General features: G+C 50.8%; 5 protein-coding genes across 5 annotated transcripts; 1 reads left to right on the forward strand and 4 right to left on the reverse strand.

Annotated features, from left to right (window-relative positions):
- Window positions 1-37: 37 nt before the first annotated feature.
- On the forward strand, window positions 38-1,781 carry EJ05DRAFT_508291 (S-adenosyl-L-methionine-dependent methyltransferase; the record flags this gene model as incomplete). The annotated part of the gene is made up of 6 exons (XM_033747995.1): window positions 38-126; window positions 191-204; window positions 268-287; window positions 359-468; window positions 541-872; window positions 926-1,781. 6 exons carry the CDS (start codon window positions 38-40, stop codon window positions 1,402-1,404), a joined length of 1,044 nt encoding a protein of 347 aa, XP_033603529.1. The 3' UTR covers window positions 1,405-1,781.
- Window positions 1,763-4,573, reverse strand: EJ05DRAFT_461727 (uncharacterized protein). Its single transcript, XM_033742658.1, has 6 exons — window positions 3,934-4,573; window positions 3,876-3,882; window positions 3,708-3,826; window positions 3,574-3,657; window positions 3,007-3,527; window positions 1,763-2,953 (listed from the first exon to the last, which is right to left on the reverse strand). Exons 1-6 carry the CDS (start codon window positions 4,228-4,230, stop codon window positions 1,921-1,923), a joined length of 2,061 nt encoding a protein of 686 aa, XP_033603530.1. The 5' UTR covers window positions 4,231-4,573; the 3' UTR covers window positions 1,763-1,920.
- Window positions 4,574-4,991: 418 nt separating this feature from the next.
- Window positions 4,992-7,333, reverse strand: EJ05DRAFT_483491 (P-loop containing nucleoside triphosphate hydrolase protein; the record flags this gene model as incomplete). The annotated part of the gene is made up of 4 exons (XM_033745255.1): window positions 4,992-5,786; window positions 5,837-5,964; window positions 6,013-6,934; window positions 6,995-7,333. The coding sequence occupies 4 exons, from the start codon at window positions 7,331-7,333 to the stop codon at window positions 4,992-4,994; spliced, it is 2,184 nt and encodes a 727-aa protein (XP_033603531.1).
- An 804-nt stretch (window positions 7,334-8,137) lies between these two features.
- EJ05DRAFT_251967 (uncharacterized protein) lies at window positions 8,138-11,107 on the reverse strand. The gene is made up of 4 exons (XM_033740177.1): window positions 11,086-11,107; window positions 10,300-10,931; window positions 8,389-10,237; window positions 8,138-8,335 (listed from the first exon to the last, which is right to left on the reverse strand). Exons 2-4 carry the CDS (start codon window positions 10,849-10,851, stop codon window positions 8,328-8,330), a joined length of 2,409 nt encoding a protein of 802 aa, XP_033603532.1. The 5' UTR covers window positions 10,852-10,931; window positions 11,086-11,107; the 3' UTR covers window positions 8,138-8,327.
- On the reverse strand, window positions 11,062-11,608 carry EJ05DRAFT_251817 (uncharacterized protein). Its single transcript, XM_033740176.1, has one exon. The coding sequence runs from the start codon at window positions 11,457-11,459 to the stop codon at window positions 11,157-11,159; it is 303 nt and encodes a 100-aa protein (XP_033603533.1). The 5' UTR covers window positions 11,460-11,608; the 3' UTR covers window positions 11,062-11,156.
- Window positions 11,609-16,830: the final 5,222 nt, after the last annotated feature.

Below are 16,830 nucleotides of genomic sequence, written 5' to 3' on the forward strand. Positions count from 1 at the left end.
TTATTTTACAAGTCATTCTCTAAACCTTCCCTTCGCTATGGACAGTAACACCGTCTCAAGCCAGCCGGCACTCAAGGCGGACCCCATGGAGGGCATGGCTCATTCCGAGGCGCATTACTTTAACAGGTAATTAACGATCTTTGCGCGCTTCCGGCGCTCTGGCGGAGCAAGAAACTAAAATCTTGCGCAGCTACAATCACCATGGTTTGTCTCACGAAACTCGCCAATATCATGTGGTTCAGTTACACTAACATGGCCAACGGGAAGGCATCCACGAGGAAATGCTTGTACGTTAAATTTTGTTTTAGCGAGAAGCTTGCACGGCTTGACTTTGTGTGTTCTGACCATGGCTCTGTAGAAAGATGAAGTACGCACAAGGTCTTACCGAGACGCCATCTACCAGAATGGACATCTGTTCAAGGACAAGGTCGTCCTCGACGTCGGCTGCGGTACAGCCATTCTCAGCATGTTCGAGTCCCCCCGCCGATTTAATGAATCGATCGATCCTAATCCGAATACTCTCTAACACACATACACTAGGTTCGCCGTGAAGGCTGGTGCCAAGCATGTCATTGGTGTGGATATGTCGACCATCATCGACAAGGCGAAAGAGATTGTCGAAGTCAACGGCCTGTCCTCCAAAATTACACTGCTCCAGGGCAAGATGGAGGAAGTAGAGCTACCATTTCCCAAGGTAGACATAATCATCTCAGAGTGGATGGGCTACTTCCTCCTCTACGAGAGCATGTTAGACACCGTGCTCTACGCGCGAGACAAGTACCTCGTACCCGACGGTCTGATTTTCCCCGACAAGGCGACTATCTTCCTCGCCGGTATCGAGGACGGAGAGTACAAAGAGGAGAAGATCGGATGTTCGTAAACCCCCTAGCCCGCCTTTCAAAACCTCCATACTGACACAATACAGTCTGGGACAACGTCTGGGGCTTCGACTACACCCCTCTCAAGCAAACCGCCCTGACCGAACCCCTCGTCGACACCGTCGACATCAAAGCCGTCGTAACCGACCCCTGCGGCGTCCTCACCCTCGACCTCTACAAAGTGCAACCCGCCGACCTCGCATTCACGCTCCCGTACTCGCTGACGGTGCGCCGCAACGATTTCGTGCACGCCGTCATCGCCTGGTTCGACATCGAGTTCTCCGCCTGCCACAAGCCGATCAAATTCTCCACCGGCCCGCACACAAAGTACACACACTGGAAACAGACCGTCTTCTACCTGAGAGACGTGCTCACCTGCGAGTCCGGCGAGCGCATCACCGGCATTCTGTCCAACAAACCCAACGACAAGAACAGGCGTGATCTCGACATTGCAATCTCATACAAGCTGGAGTCGGAGGACCCGGGCAGGCAGGGTTCCGGCAGTGCGGAATACAAGATGTGCTAAGCGGGTATAAAAAAATGATGGGGCTATTCCTTCACACACTCCGCTACATTTCCCCTCTGCTGGCAACCCTGTTTTTGACAGCCGGAACTCGAGACAGGATCGTGGCCTTGGCTGTTGGATAAATGCACTGCACTGCACACACAACAACAACAACAAACATATGAGCCGCTGCGTGACATCCTTCCGGCGTCTGGGCGAACGAGTAGTTCACGACACTTCAGGTGGTTATACACTTACTTCATGATGACGATATATATATGTCGGCTTCTCGTATATGCAGACTGCCGAAGAAACTTAGATAACATAGCGTCTTGTACTGAAAAGTGAATCTTCTCGCGCTGCTAACCTCTCACGTAAAAATAAAGATTGCTGCTATTAATTGATACGTACTGCGATCAGCTTCGTGCAGCATTCTAGCATTATCCAAGCCAAGACGCCTCCTTGGTATGTAGTATTCACCCAATGAGTCTATTTTTTACATGGATGCAACCAACCCACACAACACACATTGCACGCCTACCAACTCTCCCACTTCTGCCCTCCCATTGCCACCAACCGATTAAACAGCTCATCCCGCAACGGACACGCCGTAACCCTCCACTTCGCACCTTTCCGATCGACAATCTCCACCCCATCACTCACCTCGCGATCCAGCGCCCACCCAACCACCAGCTTCGCCTTCCACCCATACCCACCCACCTTCTTCATCTCCCTGATATCCGCAACAGGGATACTCCACAGCGGATGCAGATCCTCGCGCTGCTCACTGCCCACCTTCTCAATCGTGCGATCCGTGCTAAACGCCACACACGGGATGGTAGCCTTGGTCGTGACGTACACATGGCCCTTCCTGCCATCGAATCGTGCCTTGAAGTCCACCGGCCCGGAGATCGCCACGGCGCGCGTCCACTCTACCACCCCGCGACGGTTCTTGGCCGGTGTGCTACCCGCCGCAGCCTTGAGTTTGTCTGCGCCTAGCGCCGTCTCGACGCCTGCTTTCGTGGTGCCGCGGAAGAAGTTCAGGATCTTGCTGCCCTTTTTGCCATGCTTGCTTTCCTTGGATGCGTCAATGTCCGCGCCACCGGTTTCGTGTGGGACGGCTGGGTCGTGGGCCATGGCGGCGTCGAGTTCGGCTGGGGTTGCGTTGAGTGGGGGCTCGGCGCCTGTGGCGCGGAGTTCTTGCTCGCCGATGTCAGTGGGGACTTCAGGGGGTGGTTCTCTGGTGCGTGGAGGTGGAGGGAGGGGAGCTTTGTTTGCTTCGCCGATGCGGAGAAGGGTGATTGTGAGTTGGGCGTTTGTTGGGACGCCTTTGAGGATGGTATTGCGGACTTCGAGTAGCTTTTGCCAGTTAGGGAAGGTATTGTTGAGCCAGGCGAGGCCGGGTTGGAGGATAGGGTCGCCGAAGAAGGAGAAGCCTAGGATGAAGGTGGAAGCTTTGACGAACATGTAAGAGGTGATGAAAAAGGAGACTGCGAGGAGTGGAACGATAAGGGAGGCCAACCGGAGGCGGTGGATAGAGCGTGGAAATGGTTTCGTGGGTGAGAGGGCGCTGTGGGATGTAAATTGAATTGTTTGTGGAAACAGGGGGTTGGGATTACTCACTTTCCAAATCGCTCCCAGGTATCTGTGACATCGGCCAGGCCATGCATAACGGGCCTCATTTTCGTCCACATGGCAGTCTCCATGGGGACCTTCGTCTTGTCATGCTGTGCACTGGGCGAAGCACCCGAAGCCCTGTCTTTTGCGTCTGCCGCTCCAATTGCAATAGCAGTAGGATCTGGGACGGCCACCGGGTCTGCCGGGCCATCTTCCGCGTCTGGCTCACCCTGTGGGTGTTTGCCTGTGGCGCTACTCAGTGCTACAGAAGCGATTCCGTTGACGAAGTTGCTAGCCTCAGCTTCTACAGCCTCACCCTTGTGGTTCTCTGGGGCCCCGGTAGCGCTGTCAGTGCTGCCTAAAACACCGGCTTTGGGCTTTTGTACGCCTCCAGTCTTCGAGTTGACAAGCGCGATAGGAGCAGGGGGAAAGAGGAACTCGCGGGAGGGCGGGTAAGCGATGAGCACTATTAATGTGGTTGATATCGTAGGCATCAGTAGGTCGAAAAGCCATGCGACGAAGTATACCTGCGCGGTTTAGCATTTTCCGAATGTGTACAATACAGAAACTCACAGTGCAAAACCATGCCGTTCGCTTCGTCTCTCGCCATGATCTGAGCCGCACAATGTGTTTCATAAAAGCCATAAGACCAATACCCTACACCGATGTCAGCACAAAATTATATTCACATGTAGGATTCGACCTACGATGGTCATATACAGTCGCTCTATATTACTGCGCAGCTTATCGGGCGAGAACTCCTCCTCGTCCGCGATGTTGAGATCTAATCCCCCTGGAACTGCATACGGATATTCCTTGACGTGATCTATTCAATATTAGCACTTCGTCAAACCTTCTATAACATCCTATCTTACACATTTGCTGTCCACGATTAGCCTATGTCGTCAATCCACACCTGCTAAACAAACATACCTTATTAAACCGCCTAATCAACATCCATAATTCGTCATTCTGTATGCCACCAACAAGAGGTGCCGGTATCTTACTCGGCGGCTCATGCCAGCCCAAGTCTGCCACATCTTCATCGTGATTGGCATTATGCACCGCTCCCTTCTCGTGCTCTTCTGGCTCCGCAGTCGCAAGCGCATGGCTATCTGTAGGTCCGTCATGGAGAGAAACATCAGGCTCGGTGGGTACACCGCCGGGCGGTGTGTCCACGTTATCAGGGAGAGGCAGGAAATCCATTATTGCAGGACTGGCCGCCGTCATATTGAGTCAAGTCCTGGCCTAGCTAATGATATATCACCGCTAGTCAATCAGGTACTTGTGAGCGATAGTGTAGTATGTCGTGAGGAGCGATAATGTATAGGTTAGAGCGAAATGACAGGGCGTAGGGTAGTAGTCGAGGACGTGGAGGGTGGTTAAGACTGATAGAGTGTAGAAAGCAACGAAGGCTTGCGGAGTCATGGTGAGCAAAAAAGAAGCCTAAGACAACGAGAAGGCCTATGGGGCCCATGGCAAACGGGAGAGGCGCAGGCGTGAGTGAACTGATTGGAATTCGCGCGCCCAGGTGAGTGAAAGTGGCTGAGGTGTGAACAATTACTTCAATTACTGTCAATTTGACGTCACCGCGACTACGGCTGCCCGCCTCCCCCGCCAACCCGCGTCGGGTGTAGATCCGGATCCCGATCGATCGTCCGTTTATCGATCTACGGATTTGTGCTGATTCCGTTTTCGGCGAACTTGTTATCAATCTGTTAATTATTCAAGTTCATATAGATAGACGACTGCTAACTCTCACAATTCTGGTCATCTTCAACGTGCCGCAGATGACGCTCCCAATTGAATTTCCAGTGTAGCAGACCTGCAAATGTAAGCCTCCTCCAGCCATAAATAAGCCCCCTTATCATCGATAATGGTAGGTGAACGGGCCACCTGTGAAGATAAAAATGATTTCATTCGTCGCTCCCAAGAGGTATCAAACATCTAAACACAGTCCCAGAACGCCACCATGTTGCAAACGTGGATGCTCAAGGGCTATCCAATATCGAGACGCCAACCTCAAACTTCTTCGCCTTTAGTACCCGCTGTTTCTTCGTTGGGCTGCGCTGTTGCATCTCGCGCTCTAGATTCTCCAGCTTCCGCCTCAGCACATCATTCTCGTTCTCAAGCTCTCTGACTCGCTCATCAACACTCGGCGCTGCATCCTCGTGTATCTTGACATTTTGTGTCAGGAGTGAGAGCTTCTGGTCTAAATGTGCATCGTTACGATCCGCTTCTTCCTCCCACGCCCACTTCCACCGTCTCCGCTCTTCATCGATCTTAGCTTCCATCTCGTCGTAGCACTCGGCGCGGACCTGTTGTTCGACTTCAACCATGCGCTCTTCGGCTGCTCGCCATGACGCTTCTGCGGCAAGACGGCGTTTTGCTTCTTCTTGGAAGCGCAGTTCGAGTATCTCCATTTCCTCGTTCAACCGACCGATTTCCTGCAGTGCATGGTCATGCTCATCGTCATCTGGATCCGATTCTGCAGGTGAAGTCCGACCACTGCTGCTTGACATTTGCCTAGCGGTAGCAGTAGTACCCGAGAGAATAGTACTCGTGATAGACGGGATTCGAGGGACTGTGACTTCGCGAGCTAGAGCAGAGTACCGAAGGATCTGGGAGGTGGCATTGAAGTCACCGATCGGATCTGCGTTTACAATCATAATGGCCTTTTGAGGGTTCCGATGCTGATGATGCTGAGACTGAACACTAAGCGATGGGAACGAATTCGAGAAAAGGAGTTCGGTAAGTTTGCACTGTCGGAATGGAACTAGGTTTTGCTATGCAGCGTCAGTATACATGACAGACCAGAGTAAGAGGGATCACATACTCGGTTGCCGTCTTGATTGTCACTCTGCATCTGCATGCATTGACCCAGATACATCAGACTCTCGTTGATCTTTCCGGCTTCTGCGAGAGTTGCGCCAGCAGTCTTCGCATTACGCGCACGTTCGGAGCCTGTCATGAGTGTGAGTCCAGACCATAGTATACTATAAGCTTACTCACCTGCAAGGTCAACTATTGTAAGGCCGTTTGATGTCCATGTGGTGGACTTGGTTGGGATGCGCTTCTTGACCTCCACGCTAAAGAAACCATGGCTCCTCGAGCTGACTGCGTTACTACCCGTGCCTGCGACTCGTCTCTCGATCAAACCCGTCTCTAGAACCATCAGAGCTTCTTCGAGGGTGCCGCAAATAATCTTCCGTAGGCCTGCGACCACCTTCCGGTCTGGCGATAGTTCTGTTGATTTATAGAGTAGTGGTCGGCGTTTACCCACCCCAGCCTTGGCTGTTGCAGCGGATGGCGTAAGTAGGTCATAAATTCGGTCGTTGTATACTTCGTACATGGAAATGACGATTGCGTACTCGGCGTTTTCGTCGATTCTTACAGATATATCATCGACGCTCGGCGTTCGTGGTAGAGCCGTGACCTGTGGCATATGGCGAGATCGAGGGGGACCTATGAAAGAGCTTGCATCCTTTACATGCGAAGATCCTGACTTAGCAATACTTCTTGTAAAACGATGAAATATGTTGGCTACGCCATTCGCTGTAGGTATATATGACTTTGACATAATAGGAGACGAAGAAGATACAAGAGAGGTCTGACATGGCGGCTTGCTTAGTTGTATTGCCGGATACAAGCCGATAGAGGTCGAATGTAGTAAAGTATGAGACTCTTCTCCTACCATCATTGGTGTTTGGGCTCGAGAGGCCATTCGAGACTCTGCATGGCTCTCGCCATATATCGAGTCGAGATATATATATGCGGGCAAAAGCTGAGACTCGGACACGTCCGCCGCGGAAAGCGAGAAGACGGTTTGCGTAGAAGATGGAAGCGCTATTCGATCTGAGAGATTCCTGAAGATTACGTCAAGTGACATTTGGGTGATTCCACGTTGTGATTTGGTCCCAAGGATCGTGTGGCTCTGCGACGCATTAGGCTCTTCCAAGACATATTTTCAGTATTATGAGCACTTCGGGCGCACCTTTCCTGAGCCAGTCACACCGAGTGTAGCCAACAGTCCATCTCTTGACGCTCTCTTGTCTGTTCCCAATACCCCCTCAATCAACGACAGCATGCCTGTATCCTTGAACATGTCGAGCTGCGATGCATTCTCCTCAAATACTCTTGTGAAAGCAAATTTCTCAATGGCTCTTTTCCGATGATCATTTGCGGTTGGTCGGATTGTTATATGTGTCGGAACATTATCGCCGATATGTTCGACGTCGAGGAAGCGCTCATTGCTGGCGCTTGAAGGCCTCAAGCGCAGGAAAACATCGAAGAGCGCCGATGCTGGCCTTGGGGGTGGTTCCATATTGCTCATTGTTGAACCCGGCCGTCAACGAGCGTATAACTATTCGTCTGTCGAGGAAATGGATTATTCAGATAGGAGCATCGAAGTAATCGTGAATTGCGGAGCCACTGGAGAGAACGTCTAGGACGTAGGACGTGTTTGGGTTCATGCGTTGCCCCAGCACCGAAGCTTTGACCACCATCACCACCTTATTACACCTCTGCAACTTTATTAGCGCGCTTCTTAGTAGTACGAGTCACTAGCATATTGCTTATAGTATTTATGTACAAGATAACGCGAAATACGTACATCTAAGTTCCCTCCCTTACAACCCTTGATATTACATATATACTTCCGGTATCATTGCTGTACAGTCGAGGCGAGCTTTTGGTGTAATTAATCCCACCCTACGACATATGTTTGGGTGCGCCTTCCAAGACAGGTCTGTCTTATCTCCTATGCCGTATCAAAAGTTCCATCAGTACCTTTAGATGCAGGGGAGTCATTACTAGGAGCGGGTTGGGGATTGTATCGCCATACTGGCAGTTCTTTCCCTCGTTGAGGGGTTTTGTTTCTCTCGTTGTTCCCTGCTTCGACAGATGCGTCGTCGTCGTGACTACTCCGGCCAGGTAAGTCCTTAGCATAATGAACTCTGATCCTCGGCTGTGTCGTGTGATGGGCCCGGGACTTAAATGTGGAGTCCGTAGCAGATAGAGATTCCTGAGTGTCGTCTACCACTGGCGTCTTGACCCTTCTCACAATCTCGTCAATGGTCTTGGGCTTAGATTGAACGTCTGGGTCGGACGGAAACTTCCGACCAAGCCAGTCTCGGCGCGCATGCTCATAGCCAGTCAAGGTTGGCTTGATCCCATCACGTTCAGTGATGTATTGCTTGCGATGCTCGATGGCAGTCCTGACCCATGATCCCATCTCCTTAGAATACAATGGAACGACCTCCCCATGGTCCTCTGGGTGACGAGCCGGCAACGATGTGCCATCTCCGTTCCTCTTTCCCGAACTTGTATTAACTTTCTGGATAGATGAGTCAGATGCGGTGTCGCTTTCCTCTGCCATGGCAGACTCACCACTCCCGCCCTTGACCTCCTCATTAACTCCTTGTAGTCTTCGGGCTTGCGACCGTATTTGGCGCCGCAGCTTTGTCGCAGCCGTTCCAGTAATGCCGCTGGGAGTATTTGGCAAGCCGCCAAGGGCTTCTATGCTAGCTCGTGCATGCGCGTGTGCCCGTTCGATAGGACTAAGTGGGCCGATTGTCGGTTGAATTTGTTTCTGACGGGCATGCTCAAAGCGTCGGCGGCCACTTATAGTGTCAGATTTGGGTACATATGAAAGCTTCTTATCGTTGGACGCGGGCTTGGATTTGACGCGTGGGTTACCCTGGGTTCTGTCCTCAGGGAACTTGAACCCCAATTGGTTCGATCGCAGATACTCTATGTCATCGGTGAAAGCGCGATCCACAGGAATTGGAATGTTGGGACCAGAAAGGGCAAGCTTGTGAGATTGCGCAGTCTTAATTAAACGTTGGGCGTTTTCTAATAGCTCAATCATGTCTTGGACGAAAAGCCGTACTTGTTGTTCTATCGGGCCGCGTGCTTGCCTATAAGATACGAAGTGAGCGAAAGGGAGTTCGTCAGTTTTCCGTAACCTTAGGCTGGCGTTAAACTTCTTGATGATTGCAAAAAGTATCTGTATGGCGGTGGCCATATCTGATGTGCTCCAAATTCGCTCAGGCTGCGACTTCAATAGTCTGCTGTAGGCAACGGAAGCAAAAACATCGGGATACGGCTTGCTGTACTGAAGCATATATTTCATAATTTGTGATGCATGCGTAATCACTGACGGATCCCTGTGTGCGAGCGTGCAAGTCTTGATTGCATTGCGGAATAACGAATGATCGAAGGAGCCTTCTTCGATAGCGGGCAAGTACTTGTCTAAAGCCTCCCTGGTCCCTTCGGCTGAGCGTGCAAATTGATGCTGTCGTATAATCATTGTTAAGCTCTCTCCATTCGGTGTCATATCGAAATTAGTCCCGTTCAAGAAGAACTCGGTATACCGCTTCCCGGTCGCATGATCCTCAAGCTTCTCGCAAGTCTCGCACAACAAGACTAGAAGCTGGTTAAGGTCGACTGTCGACAATGATTTCAAATCCAGTGAAAGAGCGGTGCCGTCCTCGAGGAACACAGGTTGGAATAAGTTTTCCGTCTCAGCTCGAGGAGCATTGTTTTCCGACGGCTCTGGGCCAAAAGATCCCATCCGGGGTTTATGTTCCTCAGTGGTCTGCAAGGAGTGATCCAACAATGGTATTCCCACGGTCTGACGAAGGAGCGCAAAAACGCTGCGCCAGTCATCAGAATCCTCACTCTTGAGCAAAAGCCTGGCCATATCAACGATGAGCTTCACATCTACTTCCAGCTTTCGTTCTTGCCATTTGCTCAAGACATCTGCCCAAAAACTTTTGCCATGCACTAGGGCTTTCTGGCAGCGATCTTCGACCACAATAACCTCGTCTTTCTTTATCCTGCTGCATGCTCCTCTAGCAGGTTCAATCTCTGACTTAGTCGTCTCTCTCTGAAGAGCTTTCAAGATGATGCCATATGATATATGATCGAGTGCACACTCCTTCTCGTCCGGTACATACTTCAATATGCGCCAAAGGCAGTCCATGTCCGGTATGGCAGCCGCAACATTCATCGCAGCGTTTAAGAGTATTGTCGTTGGTTTGATCGGGCTATTTGCCTTACTGTTCGCCAAGGAGACGTAGGCGTCGGATGCCTTGATCGCGAGGAATTTCTGCTCCGCTTTGACAACGTGTCGATCTTCATTACGTTCTCTCTGAATCCTACGAGCTCTTTCCAAATATCCAGTAAAGAAGGTCATATATGTATAGACGTCCGGCTTGATGCCACAGTTGATCATCTGTGCACCGAATAGGGTCAGTGCTAGTTCCAATTGTAATAAGTCACTCAGTCCAATCATACCTCCCTCCTTGCCCGTGTCACCTTGGAGATGGATCCTCTCTCTCCTTTGATAAGTAAAAGTTTGGCGAAAAGCAAGTTCCAGCTCCCTACGGTGTTCATACGATAGCTGCATGACCGTAGTCTGGCCTGTATTTCCTCGTAGGATTCGTACTTGTCGGTTACATCCTTTTTATCTAGCAGCGTTCGTACAGTATGGAATAGCGTTATCGGGTCGTCTGTCAATTTGCATTGGTAGCTCAGGTATGCTTGGTGAAGAGTTTTCTTGTCCGATGTCTTGGCACGTCCTTGCTCGATGTTTTTGAACACAAAAGCCTGGTGTGTAGTCACGAGTCCTTTCTTGCGAGCCTCTTGAATGATGGGCTGGTAATCATCATATAGTCTCTTTATGCTCGCAGCAACAGCGGCCGGACTTTTGTCCCTGGAATACGTGCGGCGATGGGAGGCTGTGAACGATGCGTGATAGGCCGGTGGTCTCAACGATCGTCTCGCATAGACAGAAAAAGAGGTTGCATTAGCCTGAAGCATACGCAAGTAGCATGTATGATAGTACATAGAGAGGGAAGTGATCGAGGTGGTCGCTCGGAGAGACGTCGAACATGGGTGAAGGCTCGCAAAGCTAGGTCGGTTCGTTCCTGGACGCGCTGCGTCAACTTTCTTGGACCCTGATATTGGTGGCCTCAGGCCACAATATGCCTAGCTTTTCCCGGCATTGCTTTATATCGGCGATACTTACACCTGCGACTTCATGGTAAGAATACTTGTGATATTGCTATTGCATCGAGGGACTCGCATCTATTTCTGCCCTTTCTGACTACGCTCCACTAGCTGGACTGACTACCTGTCGAGGCAGACAATCATCACGGTATACAGGAAACTCTGTACATATGCCTGAATTCAATCACGACTAGTACAGGAGTAGTAGTAGTCAACAAGTGGTAGATAATAGTTGGTTTGGGCGGATGGTAACGCTTACGGTTAGCTATTGCGTCCGGCCGAATTGTTGGTGTTGGCGTATTTGCATAAGGCTGATCTGGGGGAGTCCTTGATAGTGGAACTGAGCAAGAGCTAGCGGACCGGCACGCTGTACACGGAACCGGACCACGGACGACTGAGACGGACCTATCCATCTCCCGTCTAGCACAACCACCATCAACAAACATACCTTGTTCCTCCCTTGCCGAGTCCACGCCACTTAGTGTACTCTAGTCATGCAGTAAAGACCTCCGAGTCGGCCACTAATTCGGCGTCTGTGAGCTGAAACCCGCCGAAGCGAACTCGACTCTCCCGCACAAGGCTAGACGCACGAACATTCTTCTTTGGCACCACTTCCATAGGCCTGGGCTCTAGCATCGATCCTAGGGCAGATCTCTTGACATGGGGAGAGGGGAGGCAAGGCCATATCCCACCCACTTGGGGCGCTACGCTGTCTCTAAAGTAGCACATGGCTAGGGGAGGGTATTAGGTCGCTTTTATGGTGCGGCACAGTCCAGCAGTGTTGGTAGCACGAAAACGAACATCTGGGAGTAAGATATGATGTAGCACTAACGAATCATCGAGTCTCTTCGGAAGCAGCCGAATGTTTGACGCAGGTGGGTGATGTATCATCTGTTTCGCTGAGGTGAACAGTGTGGTTGCAGTTCTGTATACTGTGTCAGAATGGTGCCATGCTTGCAGGAAATCTATATTTCGTATTTCGCGCGACCAACGTGTCATTGTCACCTTTCTCTGTCCTCTACTGGTGACAGAAGCTCCAATGCCGCCATTGTTGGGTATTACAGTTGCAACGTAAGTTAAAGTCGACGTGTGGCTTTGAAGGTCGGTGGCCTTCGCATCGTCAAAATCAAAAGGAGACCTACGATCCACTGTAAGTGCTTTGTATAATCCTTGATTTAATCTTCAATAGTATCGGCATCCGGCTCTATGCGGCGTGCGGCCGGTGTGGCTGCGTTCTGCCGATAATAGCCCCTTTCTTGTTCCTAATTCAACAATTGTGCAATAGTGTTGAAGCCCGTGTGGCTGCTGTACAACGCATCGGAACATTCAGTTTGTGCATCAAATTTCTACACTGCACACAGTACACGGCATACTGCGTACTTTGAGCGTTGACAGCTGTACGTGTAACCTTGCCTCCAGGACTGGACATATCATCTGACCATTGCTCCCTTGACCTTTCTTCAGATATCTGTGGATCCGGTTGATGGGTAACAACCATGATGATATCACGCGGGTTGGCATGGTCCTCGTTAAAGATCAATAATGCATGATAAATTAGGCTTTCTCCTAAGCGCCGTCCATTAAAGATGGCAAAGTAATGCTGCTTCACGGCTCGTTCTTACTTAAGTTTATTTTGGAGGATGATGCGGTAGTAATGGTACTTGTGTTTGCAAGACATGGCGAGTGTGCTGATTTATTAAGTGTTGGAGGCCCTTACCAGAGCCCTGGAGAGTGCTCCGCGACTCGTCTGACATCAGTCGCCTGCTACCACTGCCACTCCTACCTGTTCCTAGATCAACCTGAGCCCAGCCGTCAGGCTTATTCTATACGTACTGTGCTCACTCGATTCCGAGAGCACGTTGTACAGTCGCCCTCAGCCATGCTATGCTGTACAGCCATGAGACTCTATTCCAGCATTGCGACCAACTAATATGACACCACGTCTCACTTTTACATATCTATACCTCTGCCTGCTGTGTTCACATACACCGGAGGCTCGGATGCGACCTGGATTTCAGTTCTGTGTTGGTGAGCGTTACTGACTACGCGCTTCGCCATTTGTCACAGTCGTGTCTTTCTTCCACGTCATGCACTGACAGCGGAATCTCACCCTTCTGTACTGCCGGCCATGGGTCAACATTAGTCCAGCTACTCGCTCTATACCTTCTGGAACAATTTGCGAGGTTGCACCGTCGTCCAGGGGCTCCCAGCATCGACATCAGTTGTAAGGGGTGCTCGAGACTGCCAGGAGCAGCCCACAAGAGCATGCAGAACAGGGCGCTCACATACTCCAAGGTCAGACAGGCGGTCAGCTGGTTGAGCATAAACCGATTGAACCGCTACACTCTCAAACTCACATTAGAGAGCGTAGAATTCACAACGGTTCTTTGCCGTCGTTGTTCCATGAAACTCACGGCAATGAAGTTCTCACGCTGACGGCGAATTTTCGTATTTTGGGCACAGTACTTAGCCGCCCGCACTCCCCTAATCGCCCATCACCCGCCCAAGTACTTTAACAAAGCTCCGTAGCGGACCCTCTCCTGATCAGCTAGCTTGGTGTTCTTTGAATCATGGCAATTAATTTGCCATCCGTATAACATCGTGTTTCCCATTGTTACATACCATTTCCGATATGTCAAAGTCTTCAAGCTTTTTACGTGTGTCTTCAGGCTATTAGGTACCACACTGACTTCGGCCTAACACACCACAAACCCAGTGATTGCATATGCGCATGAGGTGCTGCTTGTGTACAGATGACGGCATCATATCACCACGGGAAAGGAGTCTCTTCTTGTTATCAAGTAGGAAACGGAAGTGACAGACATATCGATTATGTGACAAGGGCCCCTGATGTTAACGCTTGTTCTTCACCCTTCTCCCCCCTCCCCCCTCAGCCCAGCTAGCCACGAATACCCGTTGTTATTTTATTGGAGTCTAGCTCAATGCGGATCCCTGGACTAATGAACGTGCTTGGTCATACGCTGGATACGAGTGAACACTAGTGTTTTATTGCCCTGCGAACACTATGAAATCTGTCATCGATAGTGTTTCATGGGAGATCTGGACGGGGGATGGATACAGCCAGAGTGGAGTTTAGTACCACCCGCCCTATAAGTTTCGAGATCTTGATCATAGAAGGGTTGTATATGAGCAGTCGTCGAGGAGCAGACCCAGCTACATTCAAACTACCACAGCCCGAGTCTCACTTTCTGAATTCCAACATCTCATTCGAGAACTTTATTATCAGTCCCTGCATACCGTATCAGGCAAAAGGGCTACAGTGTATGCAGAATTGCTTATCTTCTGTCGTTAGTAGGACCAGGGCAAGCACAATATGGGGAAATTGTGCAAGGCGAAACTCGCTCCTTCGACCTCCTCATTGGTCTTCTCGAAGTATTGTTTTATTTCTACCACTCAGCTCAACGTGACATTCCAAAAGGGTTCCCTGGGGCTGCCTATCTCTGTTTCTTTCATCATGTGCCCTCTCTGTTCCCCGGCCGGCAGTTGACAAGGGAGCAGAACATGCCAGCCTGATCTCAGTGAACACGTCTCGTCGACAGTCCTCATGCTCGCTTGAAGGATAGGTTCCACTCACCGACACGGCACACACACAGCACAGCACAGCACAGCACCAATTCACACCTTCCGCACAAAAGCATCTCACCAGCAGTGCCGTCATCACACACAAACGCACAAACAGCTAAACCATCCAACCACAACTACAGAGCAAGGCCCTTCCATACCTACTACGTAGCTATATCGCTTCCAAATCTCCGGGCCCCCTTCCTCCCTTCCTTCCTTCCTTCCTTCCTTCCATCCATCCATCCATCCATCCATCCATCCATCCATCCATCCATCCATCCATCCATCCATCCCACTCCCTTCCCCCCTACAGCTGCAGTATCCATCCGCCCACGCCCATGTGTGCGTACATGCAGCAAGCAGCATTCACACCGCACCGCACCGCAGCACACCGCACCGCATCGCACTGCCTAGGCATGATATCTCCAACCCCCTCCCCTCCCCCCCCTCTCAACACCAGGGACTCGAAGCAAAAGCCCTCGTAGCGTGCAGCAGCAGCAGCAGCCTGCGTGCGAGACGGGCGACCAGTCATCTTTCAGACAATCCCCAGGGGGACACCCCTCTCCCCCCCCCTCCCCTTGCTCGTTTTTCTCCAGTTATGTCCCGGGGTTATTCACAGAGAGCGCGCCACATGAAAAGCTTGGTGTGTGTGGTGCGATGCGGTGCAGAAGAGTGCCGTGCAGCTGCAGTAGTCACAGTAGTAACTAGCAGCAGGCAGCATGACGACGCGGGGGGGTTAGTTCAGAGAAACGTCTCGAATATTGGCTGGTTTGTGTGATCTGCTTTGGTATTATTGTGCTGGACGTTGCATAACCTGGGGGTGGTGATAGTAGTGGTGGTGGTACTGCTGATGGAGCTTGTGGTATGTGATAGAAAGGTGTGAGAAAACGCAGTCTTTCTTTTGTGAACCACCGAGCCTCCCCCCCCCTCCTTGTCGCAGGCTGATGTGACGACGACGTGTTGTTCGCATGATGATGATGATGATGACGATGATGCTCGTAGGCAGTGATTGGAATATAGAATTTTCTGACCTTGCACTGTGCTTTGTATGGGGTCTCGCCGAGTCAGCAGTCAGCAGCTGACTGACCATGGGCGGAATGGTCCTACATTACATTACATCTTCCAGACATCAACATCAACACCAAAGTCGCACGTCACGTCACGATACATATAGACAAGTCATGTACGTATACAAACCAGGCCATGTCCCAAGTAAACACGCTAGCATTACGCAACCAGCAGCACCTAATTAGTCCGTCGCCCAAAACAAAACCGCCCCAAAGTACCGGCAGACAGGGCCCAGCGAAGCAGCTAAACTGCTTAACCAACGCGCCCCGAGAGTGGGGTCCCGCGCGCGCGCGCACACAAACTAGGTCAGGTGCTTGCTCCGATCTCCAGCTAATGAACTAAGTAAGCCCTGCCTCCAACGGCCATCTACTAAAAGTAGGTGGTTTTGATATTGGGTGTATGTATTTATGTGTGTGAGTGTGTGTGTGTGTATGCGTGTATATACATACAAGACGACGGGAGAAAGACGGCCTTCGCCGCCACCACCACCACCACCACCACCAAGCCGCCCGTCGGACACGGCACGTTTGACGTCTGTTATTACTATGTATGTATATGGATACGCCCGGAGATGGAAGAACGAACTGATAGACGATGGAACGCGATAATTACACATCTGACAGAGGTCACTGCCGCTACAATGCAGCTTATCACAGTCCCGAGTCAGTCAATGAGTCGGTCAGTCGATCTACCACCACGCCTTACTCGTGGGCATATATGTACTATACACACACCTATAATATATCATCCATATCCATAGTACTGTATCATATCTTCACCCCCTTCTCCCCTTCCCCCCACGCACGCACACACATACACACGCACGTATGTACATAAATACATACAAAACCCACACACACAACACACAAATCACAACGCACTCCTCCATTCACCCAATCCCACCACCCTACTACTCCTATTATTACAACACCAACTACCGAACGCAAAAAACACCAAAAAAACAACGTTCGTTTCAGAAACCCTATTACCCACCTATTATATACCCCACCCACCCACTCCATCCATACCCACCTATAAATCCACACGCCATACACGTGCCACACGCACACGCACACGCACATGCAATCAATCCTAAAGCGCGAAAAGAAAACACCGTTCTTCTCCCGTCTGGTTGACTGGTCTCTCCGACTGGTCGCGGGTGGATAA

This window comes from Pseudovirgaria hyperparasitica (genome assembly GCF_010093815.1).
Source record: "Pseudovirgaria hyperparasitica strain CBS 121739 unplaced genomic scaffold EJ05scaffold_3, whole genome shotgun sequence".
NCBI lineage: Eukaryota > Fungi > Ascomycota > Dothideomycetes > Acrospermales > Acrospermaceae > Pseudovirgaria > Pseudovirgaria hyperparasitica.